The following is a 23,764-nucleotide window of genomic DNA, read 5'->3' as shown; positions in this document are numbered from 1 at the left end:
CGGGCACGCTGGTTTCCGCGCCCACCTGCTCTTCTGCGGCACCCTCAGCGCGCCCTGCCCAGGACACGACCGTCTGCCGCGCGCCCCGACCCTGCCCGTCGCAGCCAAAGGAGGTGCCCCGGGGTGAGCGTCCCTGCCACTCTCCTCCCTCGCGCAGGGTCGCGCAGGGTGCCCGGATCGTCCCCTGAGGCGAAGGGAGCCGAGGAAGCCATGGCGGGAGCGCTCCCCCGCGGCGGTGCACGCTGAGACCATGGCCGGCCCCCGGCGCCCCTCGGCGGGCGCGCGTCTGCTTCTGCTCCTCGCGCCTCTACTGCTGCTGCTCCGCGGCGCCCACGCAGGCAACCTGACTGTGGCCGTGCTGCTGCCGCTGGTCAATACCTCGTACCCGTGGTCGTGGGCGCGCGTGGGGCCGGCGGTGGAGCTGGCTCTAACTCAGGTCAAGGCGCGGCCCGACTTGCTGCCTGGCTGGACAGTCCACACGGTGCTGGGCAGCAGCGAGAATGCGCTGGGCGCCTGCTCGGACACCGCCGCCCCCCTGACCGCGGTGGACCTCAAATGGGAACACAACCCCGCGGTGTTCCTGGGTCCGGGCTGCGTGTACGCGGCCGCCCCGGTGGGGCGCTTCACGGCGCACTGGCGGGTGCCATTGCTGACGGCGGGCGCCGCGGCGCAGGGCTTCGGGGACAAGGACGAGTACGCACTGACCACCCGCTCGGGGCCCAGCCACACCAAACTGGGCGACTTTGTGGCGGCGGTGCACCGACGGCTGGGCTGGGAACGCCAGGCGCTTGTGCTGTACGACTATCGGCCGGGAGAGGACCAGCCCTGCTTCTTCGTCGTGGAGGGACTATATATGCGGCTCCGCGACCTCCTCAACATCACAGTAGACCATCTGGAGTTCGCCGAGGGCGACCGCGACCACTACGCCGCGCTGCTGCGGACCGTGCGGCGCAAGGGCCGAGGTGAGTGGCCGGCACGCCCAGCCCCGCTGCTTTGCGCCCAGGGCCTTCTTTTCCGTGTGATGGTGAAACAGGTGAAGATCTTCATTTTCTCTCCTCTGGATCAGACTTCTTTCCCCTCCTAAAGGCTCTTCATTCTTGTCTCAGGCTCCATCCGACTCTACTCTCCCATCACCCACCCCACCCTTAAATTTACCTCCCTGTCTTCTCTCCCACCCAATCCCTCTGGAATTAACCCATTGCAGTCAAATCAGTTCTAGCACAACAGCGACAGAGAAGAGAGCCCACGTGTTACAGAGTAGAACTGAGCTCCTTTGGGCTTCCCTGACTGTAACTCTCCCTTATGGACTGTCTCATTAACCGACATTTCACATTTAACTAGCACAGTAAAAACAAAACAAAAGCAAAGACCAAAAAAAATTCCCTCCTGTCTGATTTCCTTTGCACATTGACAGAATGCATCTGGTGTAACACATGCTGAGGACAGAGGAATGATTATAGTTTATGAGATTTGACTGAGATGGTTAGGACGGTGTGTCAACGTGACCAGCTCACGGTTCCTAGTGATTTGGGGGTTACATAATGATGTAGTCATCCTCCATTTTGTAATCTGATATGGTCTCCCATTTATTTTCGAACAATTTTGATGATTTTTGCACAGTGACTGGATCTTTGGAACCTAACTATGTGGGTAAATGAGGAGTGAGTGGTAATCTTTTACAGAAGCTGGTCACCAAGCCTTCCTCGAGGAGCATGGCTGGGAGGGGACAAGCTGCCCATCTTTATGTTGGTAGCTGGGTTAAGAGAGGGAGAAATTGCTGTACATCAATCTGGCATTTAGTAGGCCCCTGGAGTAGTTTTCATCCCTTTTCCCTCCTTCATTGTCTGTCTCTTCAGAGACTTCTCCCTCCATCTCCCCTCCCATTGCTCCTCCACACTGTCCTCTCTTAGTCTCCTCTCCAGCTGACTCCTCCTCTCCTTTCCCACCTCTTCTGGCCCTGTCTTCCACATCTTCAGCTCCTCTACTCTCCCCTCTCTCTCCCACTCTGATCTTTCCACTTTTCCACTCTCTCCATCTCTTCTTCCCACCCTTCATTTCTCTCCTACCTCAACTTGAATGGAGCCCAGTGTTATCACTTCCTGACTACCAGGAGTCAGTCCTCAGGATCATTCATGTCCCCTCTCTGAGCTTCCTCTGAGTGTCCCAGTCTTCCTATCTAGTGTTCCCCCATCCTTTCTTCCCCAGGACCTAGCTTCTGTCTTGCTGACTCCTTTTTCTCCTCCAGTTATCTACATCTGCAGCTCCCCAGATACCTTCAGAACTCTGATGCTTCTGGCCCTGGAAGCTGGCCTGAGTGGAGAGGACTATGTTTTCTTCCACTTGGACCTCTTTGGGCAAAGTCTACAAGGTGCACACAGCCCTGCACCCCGGAAGCCCTGGGAGAGAGGGGATGGTCAGGATGCCAGTGCCTATAAGGCCTTTCAGGTGAGCCAAGCCAAGTACAAATCTGAGAGGTGGATTCCCAAGCAGCTGGGGTGTCAGGGTCCTAGAAGGATTGGAGTCTGCTCTCAACTGTCCTTTTTCCACTGACCCCTTCCTCAGGCTGCCAAGATCATTACCTACAAAGAGCCAGATAATACTGAGTACTTAGAATTCCTGAAACAGCTAAAGCACTTGGCCCATGAGCAGTTCAACTTCACCGTGGAAGATGGCCTGGTAAGAGAAGCCCCTGCTCTGGGATCCTCCTGGGATGGACTCCTGCCCTGACCCCATGACCCTTGCCAGGCTGCACCCTGTCTTCTCTGCCATCTTGCTATTCCCAAGTTTACTCTTCTCTCTCCTTTCCCATGTTCCCATGTCTCTCTTGATGACGTAGGAGGATACTGATATACTGTTTAACCTATGAAACTGGGTTTCATGAGTAAAATGAGGGCCTCCTTAGAAATTAAGGCATCTTATAAGTAGTAAAATCTCCTTCACTTGAGAATCTTCTTACTGCATTCTCTTACAAATCCCCGGTGTCTCCTGTTACCTCTGCACAGTGCCTGCTGCACACTCCAACCCCAACCAAGTTCAGTTTGCTCCTACAGGTGAACATCATCCCAGCATCCTTTCACGATGGGCTCCTGCTCTACATCCAGGCAGTGACAGAGACTCTGGCACAAGGGGGTACTGTAACTGATGGAGAGAACATCACTCAGCAGATGTGGAATCGCAGCTTCCAGGGTCAGAGCCTATTACTCGTTGCTGTTGAATTGGAACCAACTCATAGCCAACCCTTTATGACGACTGTGGTTCTGAGGTTATAAACTTATGCATGAAAGGAGATGGCCCATCTTTTCCTGATGGAATTATTGTTGTTGTAATACAACATTGAGTCTGAATCGACCCATAGCTGACCTTCCAGCAGGTTTTCAGAGGCAGTTAATCAAACGGGAGGAAACTGCCCATCCTTCTCCTGGGGAGCCCCATCCTTCTCCTGCTGAGCTGCTAGTGGATTCAAAGTGCAGCCTTTGAGTTATGCGCATAACTCCCTGGACTGTGCCACCAGGAGGCTGGAAATGGGCGCCTCAGGGAGTGCAGTACACAGTCACTCTGGAGTCATGCTGGTCTCCTCCCTTCTGCTAACAATAAGCTTACTTCAGGCCCTCCTCCCTGTCTGCACCAGGCCCATCAAGAAACCCTCCCAAGAACCCAGCCTCAACCATTCCTGCTGCTGAAGTGTCTGTCCTTTTATCATTACTCAGCAAATATATATATACACACATATATATGTATATATATATATGTGTGTGTGTGTGTATACATATATATATATATGTTAGGAGGATAAGCCAGAGAGGGTCAGGGATGGAGAAACGCGGAGGTGGGTTTTATAAGTAGTAAAATCTCTCCATCATAGGGATGGGGTGGATAGGGATGTTATCCACTTCTCACCATCTTCCTCCTTCTCAGTGCCAGATCACAGACGTCTCTCCCACTCTCTCTAGGTGTGACAGGATACCTGAAAATTGACAGCAATGGAGATCGGGAGACTGACTTCTCCCTCTGGGATATGGATCCTCAGACTGGTCTTTTCTGGGTAAGTTTGTGCCCTCAGCAGATAGTGTTAGGCTAAAAGTCAGAATGGAGGTTGAAGCTCAACTCAGAAATCCCTACTGAAACCAAAACTCAGAAAATCCTATGTCAGGACATTTTCCAAAACCAGAACTCAGAAAATCCTATGTCTGGACATTCCCCAGAACCAGAACTCAGAAATTCCCATATTAGGACCTTTTCCAAAACCAAAAACTTTATGTACCAGTGAGCTACTGCAACGTCAACTCATCTCACAACCCCCTAAAATATCCTTGCTGAAACCCCATATAAACCCCCCTAAGCCCAACCCCCAGTGCTACTCCCCTTGCTGAGTAGCCCGGCACTCAATAAACTTTGAGAAGAATTCCACCTCTACCTCAGCGTGGTTCTTGGCTTCAATCCGAAACCTTTCAGATAGTACCAACTCAGAATGACATCTTGCCTTGCTTCCTCCTCCCACAGCCCTGCTGGGGTATCTGTTAATTCTGAAGTCACTTAGAGAGAACTTTGGATAAAAAGAGATGCAGCTCCAAGCTAGAGGATGAATCAGAATGATAGATACAAGTCGTACCCTTGGGGACCTCATGTCTGAGGAGGAGATACAGTCTTCCCCTTGAAAGCTCCCTGTCCAATAAAGTAGATGGGATTTCCTCACAGCAGAGATGGACTCTCTAAGTACAGTTAGGAACAGGGAGGCACTGAGGACGAGAGGAACGAGGCCTGGGAATATGGATTGAGGAAAATACTGCCTTTCGTGTTGCCTAAGTACTCCAACGCAAGATTATAAACTCCTTGAGTATAAGGATGGAGGTTTTTAAACCTTGGTACTTTAACAATATGAAGTCTGAGCATGGAGTTCCTCTGTGTCTAGTCCCAGCAAGGGCTTGGCAACCCGGATACAGGTCATTGATAAATAAAGATGAGGCAAATTAGGAGACATGGGCGAAGAAGGCCTCAGCCCGGGTCTTGCCTGCCCACCACTCCTCTTCCTCCTCTGTAGGTTGTACTCAACTACAATGGGACTTCCCAAGAGCTAGTGACCATGCCAGGGCGCAGACTGAACTGGCCCCTGGGATACCCTCCTCCTGATATCCCCAGATGCGGCTTTGACAATGAGGACCCTGCCTGCAACCAAGGTGATTGCACCCACCCCCCACCTTTCAGGCTCCCCACTCCCATCCCCAGGGGAGGCAAACAGATGTTCTTCTCCCTCCCTAAGGATTCTATGGAGAAAGGCCGGCCCCTCCCACCTTCTTCCTGCTCTTTTAGCCATCATTTGTGTTCATTGATTAACTAAGCTGCGGGTTCCTCCTCCTGCTGTCTAGCCAAAATCTCTTTTGCCACAACTTGAATTCTTGCCTGCAGATGATTTCTCCACCCTGGAGGTACTGGCTTTGGTGGGCGGCCTCTCCCTGCTCAGCATTCTGATTGTCTCTTTCTTCATATACAGGTAAGCTGTGGGAGAGTGGTGAGCAAGGCTGGGGATGAGGAGGGGTAAGGGAGGAACAGCTGAGGAAGGTGGAGGGAAAGGAGGAGGTGAAAGATTGAAAAGCTTTAGGACAGGGAAGAAAGTAGTTCAAGATGGGAGGAGAGAGGGGAACAGGGGAGGCTGAGGGCAATCCACAGGGGAGCAGAAGCATTTCAGGGGTGGGGGGTTCTGGCCTGTGAGCTGTTTAATCTTCTCTTCTTACTTCTTCTGCTGGTCAGAGGGGAAAGAGTGGTCCACAGTCTTTGGGATTGGAACCCTATTATTTGAGAAGGGATGTTGACTATACTAGATGCTGACTCAGAGCAGAGGAAAGATGAATGAATTCAGTCCTACCTTCCAATGAGACGAATGAAACAGAAAGTATAGGTGAAACCAAGTTGTTCTCTGGAGGCAAGGATTTTGAAGCTCTGTCTCACATGCTTTGGACACATTGCCAGGGGGGTTCAGTCCTTGGAGAAGGACATCATGCTTGGAAGAGTGAAGGAACAACGCAGGAGAGGAAGAACCGAGATGAAATGGATTGACACAGTGACTGGGATAATAAGGACAGATGGATGTGTCAGAGATAGTGAAATTTGCTCAGGATAGGACAGGGTTCAGCGCTATTGTGCACAGGGTCGCTATGAGTTGAAGATGACTCGATAGCACATAACAAAGGAGAAGTTAACAATATAGGAAGAAGGAGAAAAAAAATCAGTGCTAGTTGAGCATATCAATGTGCCAGGCACTGCCATCAACAGTATTTCTTTTATTCTTATAACCATGCTTTGAGATATATATTGAGATCTCCAATTTCCAAAATTGGTTTCAATTGAATTAAAATTTCAATTGCTTTCATTTCATTTGTTTCATATGAAAGTCGGACAATGCAGAAGGAAAACCGAATGGTGCCTTTGAATTGTGATGTTGGCAAGAGTATTGCATATATATTCATGGGCTCCCAACAGAACAAATCTGTCATGAAGTACAACCAGGGTCTCCGTAGAAACAAGGGTGGTGAGACTTTGTCTCACATACTTTGGGCATATTGTCAGGATGTCTTAAAAAAAAGACATTATGCTTGGAAAAGTAGAGGGTCTGAAAAAGAGAGGAAGACCCTAACGGGGCGGGGGGATGGATTCCCATAGTGACAGTGACAATGGACTTGATCGTGGTGAGATTGTGAGGATAGTGCAGGAGAAGGTAAGGTTCTGCTCTGGTGTTTATGGGTCAGTTAGTCATAGTTGGTTAGATGGCACCTAACAACAATTCTCAAATGAGGGCATTGAAACTCACAACAATTAGATATTTCAAGGCCACTCACCTCTCAAAATTGCTGCCGTCGAGGCAATTCCAACCTACAGGCCTTATATTTGCTATAAATCTTAATTGGAGGAAATAGCCCATCTTTCATCCTCAGAGCAGCTGGTGGTTCAAACCAGCCGTGGCACATGGTCTTTTGGTTAGCAGCACAATACATGCTACCAGAGTTTCTACTTCTAGGCCACAGTCAAGTCGAATTTCTCCCAAACCTCCTGAATCTCAGCTCAGAGGATATAATTGTCATGCTGGCTTTTCTAGTGAGCCCTGGAGATATGTTGTTGTTGTTGTGTACCATTGAGTCGGAACCGACTCACAGCTCACCCTCCAGCAGGTTTTCAGAGGCACTTAATTGCAGGGAAATTGCCTATCTTTCTCCCATGGGTAATATAGAGGCATAGTGTGTAACATTAGTGGGCTGCTAACTGAAAGGTTAGATCCTTCACTCAGATCCACCAGTCAGATGGGTTGTTAATTGCTGTTATGTGCCGTCAAGTTACATATACAAGTTACGACATATAGCGATCCTGTGCACAATAGCTCTGAACCCTGCTGTATTCTGAGCCAGTCTCACTGTCTCTGACACACCTACCCTCATTACCCCAGTTACAGGTCAATCCATCTCACCCAGGGTCTTCCTCTCCTGTGCTGTCCCTCGACCTTTCCAGCATGGTATCCTTCTCTAAGGACTTGTCCCTCCTGGTAACATGCCCAACATATGTGAGATGGAGTCTCAAAATCCTTGCCTCCAGTGCAACAATGAATGAATGGAAATCCTAAGTCTCTATAAATTTTCATTGAAATGAATAAATTTTAAAAAGAATCCTTGCCCTGGTTTCAACCTTTCTAGGACAGACCAGTTAGGTCTCTTGGCAGCCCATGGTATGTACAATATTCTTCTCCAGCACCAGAACTTAGAAGGCATCCATTCTTCTCTTATCTTTGGTCATTGTCTGTCTCTCTGATGCATAGCAAGTATTTGCATGGTCTGGATCAGGCACACCTTAGTCTCTACATTGACATCTTTGCTCTTCAGCACTCTGGAGAAGTCCCTCACAGCAGACTTTCCTAATGCAATTCATCTTTTGATTTCCTGACTTCTGGTGCCAAGAGTGCTGATTGTGGAACCAAGCAGCTGTAATTGTTAACAACCTCAATCTCTTCTCCATCTATCACGATGCTGTGGTATCCTCTCATAAAGATTTATGGTCTCAAAACCCAACAGAAGGATGCTATGAGTTGGAATTGAACACAAAGTGAACACAAACTCACAAAACTCATTCCTTCTACCACTCATCTGTCCGTTTGTTGTACTGTAGTGTTTTGTGTGTTGAGTCTATGCTGGATTCTGTGGAATTCCGTGTATTGGCATAGTCACCCATCACACACAGGTTTCAGCAGAACTTCAGATTACAAAAGGCTTCATAATCTACTTCTGAAGATTATCCAATGAAAATCTTACAAATAACAACAGAATCTTGCCTGAAATCATTCAAGGAAACCAGCCCCCTGCTCAGGAAGGCACAGAATGGCTTCCGCAATGGGCTCAGGCAGAACCATGGTCATGAAGATGGTGATGCAGAACAGGGCAATGTTTGGTCTGTTGTACACGGGTTCATCCAACGAGGGTTGGAGCCAATTCAGTGGCAACTAATAACGTCAGTCTCCTAGCATAAGTAGTGAGTCTGCTCTTCATACATGCAGTGGGGAGCCAGGGCTCTGAGGCAAGACTGCTGACCCTCCTACCCTGCGTCAAGGATGTAGGCATGGGCTAAGCTGCAACTACACTTCCCCAGGAAGCTGCAGCTGGAGAAAGAGCTGGCCTCAGAGCTGTGGAGGGTGCACTGGGAGGACTTACAGCCTAGCAGCCTTGAGCGGCACCTGCGGAGTGCTGGTAGCCGGCTAACCTTGAGTGGGGTAAGAACATGGCAGGGAGCGGGGCACAGGGGCCAGTGCATGCTACAAAGGGTAGAGAGTGGGGCTCTAGGCCCATCTCTGCCTTCACTTGCTGTATGACCTTGGGCAGCTGAGGTTTCCTCTCAAAGACTGTCTCAGAGGGATAATGATATCTGAGAACTTTCCACACAGGGCCCTTGATCTCAAAGGTCAAAGGAGATAATAAATGTGAAAACACATTTTGAAAAATAAATGGAGAAATAATTTAATGATGTGAAAGGCAAGGTGGGGGAGGGAGGCAGAAAGCTAGGACTTGGTGGTTAAGATGGAGCTTGGGCAGCCAGGGTGCAAAGTGGGACCATTGTGGAGGGGCCCTGGCTGACTGTCCCTCCTGGTTTCCTTGTCTTCAGAGAGGCTCCAATTATGGTTCCCTGCTAACCACAGAGGGCCAGTTTCAAGTCTTTGCCAAGACAGCATATTACAAGGTGGGCCTGGGGAAAGGTCACTGACCCTTAGGGCTAGGGCAGGGGTGTGCTTTGAGGGACGGTGAGCGAGGTTCACCAGGGGCAGAAACACACCATCAGGGAGCAGCTGAGAGTTCTGAGGGTTTGCTGGCCACGTAATGGGGGGGAGCGGGGGCCGGAAGCAGAGATGAGATGTCAGAAAGCAGTCCGGGGCCTCAGGGTTGGGCTGTTAGCAGCACTTGAGGGTCTCAGGGATGAGGCGAGCTGTTCCAAGCAGCTGGAGTTCCCAGGGCCACACACACTCCTCACACTAACAATCACTGTTCTCTGCCCAGGGCAACCTCGTGGCTGTGAAACTCGTGAATCGCAAACGCATTGAGCTGACAAGAAACGTCCTGTTTGAACTGAAGCATGTAATGCAGGGAGAGGGGTGGGGGGAGTGAGGCAGCGATCTGGGGAGGATCCTTGGGCAAACAAAGGAGGCTGACCACAGAACTGGTTGCAGAGGGACACACACACACACACACACCCGGGGGAAGGAGCAGGGCTATGCTTCTGATGTGAACCTTTGCATATTGGCGGGAGTGAGGGGTTAAAACAGATACCTTGGAGGAAGACCCTGGAAGAAGCTCCTTGGGTTGGATCACTTAGGAAGTAGGGAGAGAGAAAGGAGCAAACACTCGAGTGGACTATAAACATGACCCTCCTTCATCAAGGAGAGTCCAGGAGATGTCTGCAGGCAACAAATAGGGACTTAAAGAGTAGGAGGAGTCCCTGAAGATGGAGGCGTGACGTCTCTGTCAGGTTCTTGATACTGGCTCCCATTTGCAGATGCGAGATGTTCAGAATGAACACTTGACCAGGTTTGTGGGTGCCTGCACTGATCCCCCCAACATCTGCATCCTCACAGAGTACTGTCCCCGGGGGAGTCTGCAGGTGAGGGGGTCAAGGTGTTGTTAGGAAGCCTGGGCTGTAGCCCCGGCTCTGTGCCTTTCTGGTCCTATGCCCCCCCCCCAAGTCCCTCCCTCTGGCTTTCACTTCTCTGTGAAATGGGAGTGGGAGGAGGGCAGTGGCCCTAAAGTTAAGTGCAAAGTTTTGTCCTATTTGGCCACTTTAAGCCAGTAAGATGCCTGCACCCTCCTCCCATGCCTGGGGAGCCTATAGGGTGCAGGTCTGACTTTCCCTGCCCCAGTAGGACATTCTGGAGAATGACAGCATCACCCTGGACTGGATGTTCCGCTACTCCCTCACCAGTGACATCGTCAAGGTAGGCCCAGGAGAGCCCGTCAGATGTGTGGGAGCGGCCACGCACACTTCTCCTTGGGCCAAGATTGTGCCCAAGACCCCTGCCTTTCCAAACTCCCCAGGGTATGCTGTTCCTACACAATGGGGCCATTTGCTCCCATGGGAACCTCAAGTCCTCCAACTGCGTGGTAGATGGGCGCTTTGTGCTCAAGATCACTGACTATGGGCTGGAGAGCTTCAGGGACCTGGATCCTGATCAAGGACACACCCTCTATGCCAGTAAGTTCCACTCTGGACACCTAACGTCAGCCGCCAATGACGTTTAACAGAGAGGCAGAGGTCTGGCCTCTGGGGGAGCGGGGGGGGGGGGGGGAACACTCATTCTCTGGTTCCAGGCTCAATTTTCCATCTGTAAAGAGGGAGGTCAGACCAAGGGGGGCTCTCAGTTTTCTTCTAGCACTAATATTACATGTGATATTTCCAGATGAGCCCTGAACGTATTGTTGAATTCTCATTTTCTACTCATCCCTAACTCTGGGGTCATTCACCCAGAGATGCCTCCTCACTTCTGACCTGCAGAAAAGTTGTGGACAGCTCCTGAACTTCTTCGAATGGCTTCACCCCCTGCCCGGGGCTCACAGGCTGGCGATGTGTACAGCTTTGGCATCATCCTTCAGGAGATTGCTCTGAGAAGTGGGGTCTTCTATGTGGAAGGCTTGGATCTCAGCCCCAAAGGTGAGAAGACCATGCTGTCTCCATGCCTCCACCATAACTGCACCAACCCAGACCTTATGAGTCGTTAGTTGCTGTCGAGTCGATTCTGACTCATAGTGACCTCTAGGGTACAGAGTAGAACTGCTCAATAGAGTTCAAGGCTGCACTGCGACCTTTTAGAAGTAGACTTCCAGGCCTGTCTCCAGACGCAGTGCTAGGTGGGTTTCAACTGCCAGCCTTTCAACTTGTGGATGAGCACAGAACTATCTGTGCCATCCGTGGCCTTCCCCTGAAAACACCCATCAGACTTGCCTCTGGGATGGGGCGCACTCATTAGCCTGTGTTCCATTGCTGCCACTCTCTATGCCAGTGACAGTGACAAATTCACTTAGCCCTGCTCATTGCCTAGGGCCTAGACTCCCCCAGCTGGCTGCCCTGCTTTTCCATAGGCCCTTGGCCAACTCTACTTCTCAGCCCCTCCCCCCTAAATACAGAAATCATCGAGCGTGTGACTCGGGGTGAGCTGCCCCCCTTCCGGCCCTCCCTGAACCTACAGAGTCATTTGGAGGAGCTGGGGCAACTGATGCAGCGGTGCTGGGCCGAGGACCCCCAGGAACGGCCGCCCTTCCAGCAGATCCGCCTGATGCTGCGCAAGTTCAACAGGTGGCTCTCAGTGTGGACACGGCCGCGCTGCTCCAGTCCCACTGCCACAACATACTCCACTCTTAGGCCTTTTCCCTGCAGTGGCTAAGAACCCCCTCGGCTCCCCCCATACATAGCCTACTTCAGCCTCAAAGTCCCCGTGTGACTACTGTATGACTCAGCTATCCCCACAGTCCCCTAACTTTCATCCCCTCTGATCCACCAACCTCACCACCCCACATCCTTCCGGGCTTACCTCTCCACTGGTGTCTCAGTGGTGTGCAGAGTGAATAAGCCACACACCTCTGCCCTCACTTCCTCCCCTGCAGTCCCTCTGCCCTCTACAGAGGCCTCCACATCACTCTTTAATCTCTCTCCTCCTTAATGGCCCTGGGGGGCCCAGTTCCTCCAAGCACTTCCCTGTGTGTTCCCAGCTTTCTTCTTCTTCTTCTTTTTTTTTTGTTGTTGTTTTGTTTGTATGTACAGTCAAATCAGATCTGACTGGTACAGAAGGAGATTTCCCCTCCTCTCCAGCAGAGCATCTGGTGGATTCGAACTGTGTACCTTTGAGATTGCAGTGCAGCTTCTTGCTAGGCCACCAGAGCTCCCTCACAGCTCTCTTCTTAACTGAGCCTAGTCTCTTTACATCTCTTCTGCTTCCTTTTAATTCACTTGTGCTCAACAAAGATGAAAAAAGTATTCAATGTGTCTGAAATTCATACCTCACCCGGGGTCTCAGAGAGGCACTCAATTTTCTTCTCATTGTTTCCTCTGCCACACTTATCTTTCTGTGTCCCCCAACTCTAAAACCACTGAATTTGGGGTAGATTGACCTGACTTGGGTCGGGTGAGTGCATCTCCTCTCTTACACGCACCCCACCCTCTGCCCCTCAGAGAGAATAGTAGCAACATCCTGGACAACCTGCTGTCCCGTATGGAACAATATGCCAACAACCTAGAGGAGCTAGTGGAGGAGCGCACTCAGGCCTATCTGGAAGAGAAGCGCAAGGCCGAGGCCCTGCTCTACCAGATTCTGCCTCAGTGAGTGCCCGCAGCCCCGTCTGCCCCCTACAGCCCTGCTGGGCCCCACCACGTCCCCTGACCCGGCACTGTCCCTGACCCCTCAGCTCAGTGGCTGAGCAGCTGAAGCGTGGGGAGACAGTCCAAGCTGAGGCCTTTGACAGCGTCACCATCTACTTCAGTGACATTGTGGGTTTCACAGCCCTGTCGGCAGAGAGCACACCCATGCAGGTAAGCAGCTGGGCCCTCAGCCCCAGAGGCGGAGGCTGAGATACACATGGAGACCCAAGCATGGAGCCACAACATAATCCACACCGAGCCTTTTCCCTGCAATGCCTAAGAACCCCCTCAGCTCCAAGGGCTCAGAGACAGAACGGCACACTGCACACCCCGGTTGCAGGCAGCAGGCAGTGGGCTGGACTCAGCATCTCTACTCCATCACCCTTGCCTTGTGAGGTCCCTTACTTCTGGCCTCTCTTGACTTCTCTTCCAGGTGGTGACCCTGCTCAATGACCTGTACACCTGCTTTGATGCCGTCATTGACAACTTTGACGTGTACAAGGTGAGCAGGAGCAGGATGGGAGGGAGCAGACAAACAGACACTACAGGGTCAGAAAGAGGTGAGGGACAGGTGGCATGACATGGAGTTTGTAAGAGAGGACAGCCAGGGACAGGGTGGGCCAGTGATAGGCAAGGAGCCCCAAGAATAGGCAGAGGAGCAGCAGCTTGGGGTGCTAGGTGGGCAAAGGCGGTGGCAGGCTGGGAGAGACTAAGTGGCAGACTGCGCACACGAGGTGGCCACACCCCAGCACCCGCTTTGCCGCAGGTGGAGACAATCGGCGACGCCTACATGGTGGTGTCAGGGCTCCCGGTGCGGAATGGGCGGCTGCACGCCCGCGAGGTGGCCCGCATGGCCCTGGCGCTGCTGGACGCTGTCCGCTCGTTCCGCATCCGCCACCGGCCGGAGGAACAGCTGCGCCTGCGCATCGGCATCCACACAGGCGAGTCGTTCGAAGAGCAGGGGTCCTCCGGAAGACCACAGGCCAACCCCTCCCTAACCGGCTCCTGCACCCCAACTTGCTGGGTTCCCACCGGCCTCGCCCCCCACCATCAGCCACACCTGGAGCTCTGCCTCTGTTTGTCCTTCCTCTTACTGCCCAGCCCTCCACCCTAGCTGACACGCCCTGCTCCCCGCCTGCAGGCCCCGTGTGTGCTGGTGTCGTGGGGCTGAAGATGCCCCGATACTGCCTCTTTGGGGACACAGTCAACACAGCCTCCCGAATGGAGTCTAACGGAGAAGGTACAGTGCCTCTCCTGGAGGGCTGGGGAGGGCAGGAACCAAGAGAACCCCACACAGCCTGTGGCAAGCCTTTTCACCTCCTAGCTCTCTCCTCCGGGTTTTCTCATAATAGCTCAGCCTGGGCTGATTCACTTTTACTTTAGTCAGAAACTTAGATCCCTGCTGCTTCCTCTTGCCTAGTGATTAACAAGTATTTCTGGGCCAGCCTTCAACAGTTCGCAGCTGGAGTCTCGCCTCCGGGGCCACTAGCATCCCTCCCCCATAAGGTAGGAGAGGTCCTTTCAGTCCACTTGGGTGTGAAGCTCCTGTCAGCCCACTTAGGTGTGAATCTTGACTCTTCCAGTTACTGTCTAGCTGTGTTGATCAGCAGAAACCTCCTTGAGCCCGAGTTTTCATCATGTATAAAACAAGAATAAAATACGTACTTCTTAGAATCTGATAAAACCAAAGATAATGAATGCTTAGCACATAATTGTCATTCACCCTTTCTGAGCCTCAGCTGTCAGGATGCTTCCACAGAAATTCCATAATGCCAGCACATGGTCTCTCACTCTCATTGCTTTTGAGTCAGAACCGTATCACCACTAACCCTCTAGTGGATTTTCAGAGGCTGTAAATCACATAGGAGGCCCATTTTTCTCCTGACAGTTCACACAGAAGGGACCTAATAAATGCCTGCTCCCACCTCTTCCCTTTCTCTCGCCTCCTGTTTTCACCTATCTGGCTCCATTATTCAGCACGATTCAATTCCATAAACAAGTACTGAGTGGCAGTCACTGGGTGCCAGGCCCTGGGATCCTCAGAGGACCCAGATCCATAGGGGGCCACTTTCAAGTGTTAAGGTGGGAGAAGGGCCAACCCTGGGTTTCAAAGGGGTCTGGGTCAGCACACTTTCTCAGACACTGTTAGAGGCATGGGTAGGAGAGAGAACATCTCATTGAAGCCCACCTCAGTGAGTACATTCTCAGAAATGGTTCAACGACCAAACAAGGCCCTGAAGTGGAAGGGACATGAGGTTAGAGGGACGCCTGTGGATGTAGGATACATGAGTCTGAGCCTCATTCTGCCGCTGACCTCGACAGCTTGGGTAGATTGTCCGTGGTCCCTGAATAGTCTGCTCTGCTCGCAACTAAAAGGTTGTCAGGTCACATCCAACCCATGGCACTGCAGAAAATCTGTTCCTATAAAAATTATAGCCAAGAAAATCTTATGAGCAGTTCTACTTGCTAACACATAGGGTCACCCTGAGTCGAAGTCAACTTCTCGGCCTGAAGTGCGGATGCTGAGTCAGTCATGCTGATAGCAGGGCATCTTATCATACTTCCTGTGCAGCACATTTTGTCGACATATTTCATAACTATTAGATTTAGTCCCCACAACAAGGTTTGGAGATGGGTACTGTCCCTCTTAGCATTTTACAGATGAGGAGAATGAGGTACAGATTGTTTCTATTACTGACCAAAGTGCCAAGTCATACTGAGGCAGAGATCTTTCTGAGTGACTAAAACATTCAATTATCAGTGCCAGAATCTAGTATGATTTGGTTACTTGAAACGTGTCAAGTGTAACTGAGAAACTAGATTTCTAATTTTATTTAGTCTCAGTTTATTTACATTTAAATGGCTACATGTGATGCCTTTGAGCTGTGGTGTTGGAGAAGAGTACTAAATATCCCATGGACTGCCAAAAGAACAAACAGATGTGTCTTGGAGAAAGTGCAGCCAGAATCTCCTTGGAGGCAAAGATGGCAAAACTGCATCTCACATACTTTAGGCATGTTATTAGGAGAGGGATGCTGTTAAGAGGGGCTCTTCCTTGGAGAGGGACATCATGCTTGGAAAGGTGAAGGGTCAGCAAAAGAGAAGAAGACCTTCAATGAGATGAATTGAGACAGTGACTGCAGCAGTGGGCTCAACTGTGTCTGTCAGAGATGGTGAGGATGGCACAGGATAGAACAAGGTTCAGGTCTGTTGTTTGTATGGTCACTATGAGTCATACACCACCTAACAACACATGAAAAGGGTGGGACTTGAGAACCAGACTCTGAAGTAGGAGGCTTCCTGGGCCAAAACAAGGAGGGAGGATATTTCTTTATACCCACAGTCCCTGGTTTCTTCAGTCTCCACTCTTTCTCCATCTCCTCTTGCCTCCCTCATTGTCCTTTCTTCTTCCTTATCTTCCCTAGCCCTGAAGATCCACTTGTCTTCTGAGACCAAAGCTGTCCTGGAGGAGTTTGGTGGTTTTGAGCTGGAGCTTCGAGGCGATGTGGAAATGAAGGTAGAAAAGGAAGCCTCCTCTGCCCACAGCACCTTGGGGATCCCAGAGGCTCTTGGGTTACCCTCTTCTAACCCCTCCTCAAGAAGCCATTCCCATCCCTGGACCCCGCATTTGATTTGGCAAAGTGATTGTGTCACTCTGCACCCCAGCGTTGTCTTCTTTTTCCCTGCAGGGAAAAGGCAAGGTTCGGACATACTGGCTCCTGGGAGAGCGAGGGAATAGCACTCGAGGCTGACCTGCCTCTCTCCGTGGCCCTCGACATTGCTTTTCTTCCTAAAAGAGACAGAGAGATGCCAGGCTTCAGTCTCACCACAGCAGCCCCACCATTATGGTTTGAACAACTGAAACATGGTGACTCCAGTGGAGAGAACAGATATTATCTCTGAAAGAGACCTGGGTCAAAGCCCCCAGCCATGCACAGAGGCACACATGCAAACACACACAACTGCTCTCCACACGAATCAGACCAGGCTGTGGTATGGATTCCTAGGTTCTCTGATCAGTCTCGATGCCTGCCCCCCTTAACTTTAATACACCGTGATTTGTATGGGGGGAGGGAAGAAGAAGCACTTTAGTTGGGATATGAAAAGAGACTATAGATTAATGAGGTCATGGGGATGGAATCCACCTCTGAGCTCACCTACATGGATTTCTGACACTCTCCATTCCATATCACTCATCACTGGGTTCCGTACACCAAGGGCGGGCAGCTCGAGGGGCTGCAGGACCTATATACATCGCTTCTACCGTGAGCAGAGACCATTAAACTCTTTACTCCAGTGGCACTATCTCTTCTTGAGGGGCTGATGGTTTATGGAAAATATAGTGGGGTCCTCCTCTCTCTTCTTCAAATAAGATCTACTTCTTAAGCTGGAAGTAAATTGTCTGAAAAAGGCTGTATGTAACTCACCCTTTTCAGGGTGTGAACAGCCTATGAATTACCCAGTGGTAATGATATTTTTTGATGTAAGGATCCAGTTACACCCTGCCTCCCTCCAAGAGCTATCTAGGGCCCTCAAGAGCTTTTAGTTTTGTGGGTCACATTATATCAATATTCATGATATCATAAATTAGAGAGCTCTGGTGGTGTAGTCTGAATGGAGTTGTGCTGCTAACCCAAAGGCTGAACTCTAGAGATCTGGATCCCCCAGCAGTAGCCTGCAAGAAACATAGGTAGTCTCTTCCCTTTACATTTATGGCCTTGGAAACTCAATGAAGGGTAGCTATGCATCAGAACTAATTCAAGGGCAAGGAGTGAGTAAAACAAAACCTCATGGATTTATTTTACATAATAAACCCACTGCCATCGAGTCAACTATGACTCAAACGACTCTCAACAATAGCTCTGAACCCTGTCCTATCATGAGCTAGTCTCACCTTACCCCCCTTCCATAGTCACTGTCAATCCATCTCATCTGGGGCCTTCCTCTCCTGTGCTGACCTTCTACCCTTCTAAGCATGATGTCCTTCTCCAAGGACTGGTTCCTCCTGGCAACAGGCCCAAAGTATGTGAGCTGGAGTTCCAAAATCCTTGCCTCCAAGGAGCAAACTGGTTTCACCCTTTTCAGGACAGACCTGTTTGTTCTCTTGGAAGTCTATGACATGTTCAATACTCTTGACCAGATCTCAGATGCATAGCAAGCAATTAAGAAGAGCATGATGTCATGCACAGTTTGAGGGGAGAGTATCTTTGCACTGTGAAATGGATCAAGTCAATTCCTGCCCTTAGTATAATTAAGTGCATGGAGACTGCCTCCTTTACATATTTTTAAAAAAAAAAGAAGAGCATGATGTAGATCAGATGCACCTTAGTCTCTAGACTGTCATCATTGCTCTTTAGCACTCTGGAGAGAGGTCATTGACAGCAGATTTTCTCCAGTGCAACTCATCTTTTGAATAACTGCTGGTGCCAAGAATGTCGATTGTGGTAAATGCATTCAGTGTTAATAATATATAGTGCTTTATAAAGGACATTCCCTAAAGAAATTTTGTTTACTCCCAGTATATATTAGGTGCCATTGAGTATGACTCACAGCAACCCAGTGAACAACAGATCTGAACCCCATCCTATCCTATGCCATCCTCCTCCTCTGACACACTTGAGCCCATTGCTGCAGTCACTCACATGTCAGTCTATCACATGGAGGGTCATCCTTTCTTTGCTGACCTTTCCAAACATGATGTTCCTTTCCAAGATATAGCCTCTCCTAACAACATGCCCATAGGATGGGAGATGAAACTTTACCATCCTTCTAAGGAACATTCTGGTATTTAGTTCCAATATATGGTAGTGATGATTATATAACTAGTGCCACTGACTTAACTTGTGCTAAGTTACCAGCAGCTATGACTGCCATTCTATTTCCATTTCTTTACCATTACTTTCATTTGCACCAATAGTGCAAATACCAATCCAGCTTAAAAGAAGGTAAATAAAGTATTGTTTATGAAAAGAAGGTTAATTTTGTTAGATGCTGTGTTCTGATGCATCGAAACCCCATTAATAACAGACAGAATATTGCTCAGTACTGGGCCATCCTTACAATAATAAGTGTGTTTGACCCTATTATTGCAGTCATATAGTATTAGTGTCACTGTGAAAATCTTTTGCTTTCAATGATCCCCTGTAAATGTTTTGGAGATCTCTAGGAGTTTATGGACCATGCTTGAGCACCACTATGTCAGATGGATCTTGGCTGAAAGCAGAGTACCAGAATAATGTTTATTTTTGTTCTATCAACTATTCAAAGGCATTAGACTGTGTGGATCACAACACGTTGTGGCTAACATTGAGAAGAATGGGAATCCCAGAGCACTTGATTGTGTCAGTCTTATATGCAGAACAGATCATGAGGGAGGCTGGACTTTATGGAGAAGAATGTGGCATCAGGATTGGAGGAAGACTTATCAACAACCTGCCTTATGTAGATGACACAACTTTGCTTACTTCAACTGAGGAAAACCTGAAGCATTTGCTGCAGAAGGTCAAAGACTGTAGTCTGCAATATAGATTGCAGCTCAACATCAAGAAAACAAAAATTCTCACCTCTGGGCCAATTGGTAGCATCATGATAGATGAAGAGATTGAGGCTGTTAAAAATTTTATTTTCAGGGTTCCGATCCACCGTATGCTTTGCTGAAGAAGGAGGGACAATCTCCTCCTGTACCAGTCAGAGCTGATTTGACAGTACACACAAAAATAATAAAAAAATAAAAAATTTAATTTTGCTCAGATCCACGATCACCAGCAGTCAGGAAATCGAAAAAATGAGTTGCCTTGGAAAAATCTGCTGTCAAGGACCTCTCCAGAGTGCTAAAGAGCAATAATATCAATCTAGAGACTAAGGTGAGCCTGATCTAGGCCATGGTCTCCTCAATTGCTTGTTATGCATCTGAGAGCTGGACTGGACAATGATTAAGGATGACAGAAAAAGAATTGATGCTTTTGAGTTGTGGTGCTAGAGAAGAGTATTGAACATACCATGGACTTCCAAGAGAACAAACAGGTCTGTTCTGCAAAGGGTGAAACCAGTTTGCTCCTGGGAGGCAAAGATTTTGAAACTCTGTCTCACATAGTTTGGGCCCATTGCCAGGAGGGACCAATCCTTGGAGAAGGACAGGAGAGGAAGACCCCAGATGAGATGGATTGACACAGAGACTGGGGCAATGGGGTCAGGTGTGTCAGAGACAGATTAGCTTAAGATAGGGCAAGGGTAAGTCAAAGATTGTATAAAACACAAACATTCTGTAAAGGTATTGTTATACAAAAAAAAAATTAAAAATATTTTTAAAAAAGATAGGGCACAGTTCAGAGTTACTGTTCATAGAGTCACTTTAAGTCATAGTAGACATAACAACAACAACATATTACCTGATGTTTGGTATACAGTAGGAATACAAGCAGCGTGGAGTGAATGGAACTCCCAGCATCCCCTGCCCAGGGAACCCTGGGAAGCTAGGACGAGGGAGTGACATGGATTCCTTTCAAACCTGTGTTAAGACTCTGACTCAGATACTGGAAGGTACAACCTCAGTTGAGATGTGGGGATTGTCCATCTGCCCCTCAGTTCCCCTGGCCATTATGGAGGGATGGGATAGCTTGCAAAATGCTTCTCAGTTAGACTAAGGGCCCTCCTCTCCCTGCTCCAGCCACCCACCCCACCCCCTTCCTCAGCAGGCAGGAATGCGGGGGAGAGGTGGCTGCAGCTTCACCTCCCCCATGGGGAAGGCAAGTGCCAGACATTTCTTCAGTACCATTCATCAAGTACAGACAGGTCCCCTCCCCCAGCCTCTTCCTGGAGTCCACACCCAGTGGGACCTGGACTCCCGGTGGGCTCTGGGGATCTTGGAGGTCTGACTGCTGGGTCAAGTGATGATTTAGGGATAAAAGACAAAAAAGTTGCTCTCCTTTCATGTTCTGTGCTCCCCACCCTCCCCTTTTGGCTCCAGTCAAACATGATTTATTATGAGAGAGCTTACATGGCGGGATGAGGAGCACCAGAAAGGCCTTCCAGAATGATGGTTGTCCTGGCAACTACTGCATGTGCAACTTCCTGGTGGGCCCTGGTGGCCATATTGACTCCCATGCCCCAATTCCTGATCCCAAGGATAGTAGCCCCAGAGGAGAGGGGATAGAGGAAGACAATTGTAGGGCCCTAAGAAAAGGGACTGGGTTATAGGGAGGGGAGACTATGAGAGATGAGGTGGGGAGGGGGAGGCGGGGAGTTGGATGATTGAGAAGGTCCAGCAAGACAATTCTAGGAAATTGCCGGTCAGATCCTTCCGGGGCAGCCTGGCTCCACTGTGGGCATGGGGAGAGGCGGGGGTTGGGGAGTGGGTGTGAGGAGAACCACAGAGTTGATCGTTTCAGCAGTTTAAGAACTTTCACTGGAATTGAGAGATTTCCTTCCGGAGGAAGACTCCTGAAGCCAGGAAGAACTGGGAAAGCCATTACTGAGGAGGGGTGGTGATGTCTAGGGCTTGCAATAACACCCCTCTCCCAAGCAGAGGAGACCAATTGGTGGCAGGAACCTCCACCCATAAGGGAGGGGCAGTCTAGCCTCAGTGTTTTGGGTTCTCCTGCTGAGTAGGTTTGGGAGGAGCTGGGGCAACTGGGCTTCCCTGGAGTATGATAAGAACAATAACAACAGTCATAGTTGGCATTCATTTGTGCCTTGCAGTTGACAGAGGCTTTGCATACATTATCTCATCAGTGCACATGACACGCCTGCCAGAGGGGCCAGCCCAGAGAGCAGTTCTGCTGTGGAAGGAGGCCTGAGCTGAAGGCCAGCTCAAGGTAGAAGGTTCTCTTGTATGCATTGTCAAGCCCAGCACAAGGCCAGGACCCGGGGAGAAAAATAGAGCTGACAGGAGACAAGCATTCTCCCTCTGCAAGCCAAAGGCTTGAGTATTTATTATAGCAGTACACAAAATTTTTTTTTTAAAAAAAAAATCATTTATGCCTTTCAGGATTGATTGTTGTTATTGTATACTGTAGAGTCGGAAATGACCTAGAGCTGACCCTCTGGCAGGTTTTCAGAGGCAGTTAATCGCATGGGAGGAGATTGCCCAGTCTTCTCCTGTGGATTTAAGGAGAATCTGATTAGCAGTAACTCATACTTTCCAACTGCCATTCCTTCCTCATTGTTTGTGACTTTTGCATTCCAGCCCCCAATAATTATTAATGCATTTTAATTACATGTTTGATCAATTTCAGACTGCAAAATCTGGTACATCCTCTTTGACTTTAATTGCGTATATTTGAATAATAGTCATATTAGCAGGGTCTTCCTAGCATTGTACTTCAGGATGGATCTTGAAATTGTCTTTTTAACTATGAAAGCTACATTTTCAGTTTTTCATTCCCAGTGGAGTAGATAATGTGACTGTCTGAGCCCCATGCTTGCCCATCTCAGCTCCCTGATGTCAATCTCCGTGTGTTCCATTTTTGACAACTTCCATTTTTCCTACATTCATACTTGATACATTCCATGTTCCAGTTATCAATGGTTGTTGCAGCTGTTTCTCCTCATTTTGAGTGATTTCCTATCTGGGGTCTAAGTCTTATACGATTACTTCCCATGTTTCTCTGTTCACAGGGTTTTCAGCAGCCCTATAAAGTTTGAACATGCAGCTAGGCAAGGCTATTCCTTGGTAAGGAACATCATGCTTAGAAAGATGAAGGGTCAGTGAAGGAAAGGAAGACTGTAATGACGGATTAAGACTGTGACTTTGGCAATGGGTTCTAGTGTCTCAGAGATGGAGAAGATGGCACAGGATAGGGCAGGCTGTTCATAGGGTTGCTATGAGTCGTACTCGACTTGACAGCACCTAACAACAATTATCTGTAAAGGCCAGTCTTGCAGCCTGAAGGTGTTCGGTTTTGTTTTTTTTTCCATTAAATAATATTTTGTAACTAAATAATTTTAATTAAATTATCATTTTATAGCAAGAGCTATGAAAATACAAAAATAATTTTTTTTTAAAAGAAACACCTGACCCTGTCCAAAGAGCTCAAATCCATTAGTTTGGAATGCAAGTAAAATGCCAGGAGACGTGTTCTATCACCAAGTTGGAGAGTCAGGATGCGGATCAGTTTGGTGTTGCAAAAGCAGAGGCAAAGATGCTTGGGAAGTGGATGAGACCATCCCCTGTGCTAGTTCCCAGACTCCCTTGTACAAGGAAAAGGGGAGGTGGGAGCAGTAATCTGCTTGACTGTAATACCAACCGAACATTTACAGAAGCTTCAAGGGGGTCTGTATAGGAGAAACCCCCACCTACTCACTTCTACATTCCATACATTGTACCTATAATAGGAATTGTTCCCCAGAGGGAAAGTCCCTCAAGGTTCCTGCTCACAGACAGATTGAAAACTGACCCAGATATTGCGGCTCTGTTTGCAATAGCAAGGAGTTGGAAACAACCCAGGTGCCCATCAACAAATGAACGGATATATTCACACAATGGAATACTACGCTGCATTGAAAAACAAGAAACTTATGCACTATTATTCAAAATGGGTGAGCCTGGAGGACATTATGCTGAGTGAAATATCTCAGTCGCAAAAGGACAAATATTGCATGGTGCCACTGCTATAAAATGGGACTGATATCAGGGTTGGGGTAAGACAGAAAAACTGGGTAAATTGTGTATACTGCACTGAAACAGATGAGGGAGTGAATAATTTAAAAGCGATGTATGATAGAGTATTATGGTTATCACAAGAGTCTACAATTAAGGTTGCATAGTGGAATGTACTTGGGGTGATGGGAGGGGTGCGAGGGGATTGTGTACCAGGGAGGGAGTGTTTCTTTTAAAAGAGAGGAGCAAACTGGGGGGGTGTAGGACTGGGTGGGGAGAGAAGTGCAGCAATGAATGAAT

The 23,764-nt window shown here is 49.1% G+C and overlaps 1 protein-coding gene across 1 annotated transcript; it reads left to right on the top strand.

Moving 5' to 3' along the window:
• The first annotated feature begins 214 nt into the window (after positions 1-214).
• NPR1 (natriuretic peptide receptor A/guanylate cyclase A (atrionatriuretic peptide receptor A)) lies at positions 215-16,619 on the top strand. Its single transcript, XM_006895873.1, has 22 exons — positions 215-962; positions 2,246-2,445; positions 2,563-2,676; positions 3,051-3,186; positions 3,951-4,042; positions 5,039-5,174; positions 5,404-5,488; positions 8,623-8,743; positions 9,133-9,207; positions 9,522-9,599; positions 10,018-10,122; positions 10,382-10,453; positions 10,554-10,710; positions 11,011-11,166; positions 11,640-11,808; positions 12,682-12,828; positions 12,915-13,038; positions 13,301-13,369; positions 13,634-13,808; positions 14,009-14,107; positions 16,293-16,384; positions 16,557-16,619. Exons 1-22 carry the CDS (start codon positions 251-253, stop codon positions 16,617-16,619), a joined length of 3,177 nt encoding a protein of 1,058 aa, XP_006895935.1. The 5' UTR covers positions 215-250.
• The last annotated feature ends 7,145 nt before the right edge of the window (positions 16,620-23,764 follow it).

The sequence above is a fragment of the Elephantulus edwardii genome, unplaced genomic scaffold (genome assembly GCF_000299155.1).
Source record: "Elephantulus edwardii isolate Elephantulus edwardi_28Jun2011 unplaced genomic scaffold, EleEdw1.0 scaffold00176, whole genome shotgun sequence".
NCBI lineage: Eukaryota > Metazoa > Chordata > Mammalia > Macroscelidea > Macroscelididae > Elephantulus > Elephantulus edwardii.
Note: the sequence above shows the minus strand (reverse complement) of the source record. Positions and strands in the feature narration are given on the sequence as shown.

Coding starts and splice junctions, on each gene's coding strand:
- NPR1 (XM_006895873.1), top strand. CDS start 251: ATGGCCGGCCCCCGGCGCCCCTCGGCGGGCGCGCGTCTGCTTCTGCTC. Junction 4,043..5,038: donor CTCAGACTGGTCTTTTCTGG/GTAAGTTTGTGC, acceptor CCTCCTCTGTAG/GTTGTACTCAACTACAATGG. Junction 11,167..11,639: donor CTTGGATCTCAGCCCCAAAG/GTGAGAAGACCA, acceptor CCCTAAATACAG/AAATCATCGAGCGTGTGACT.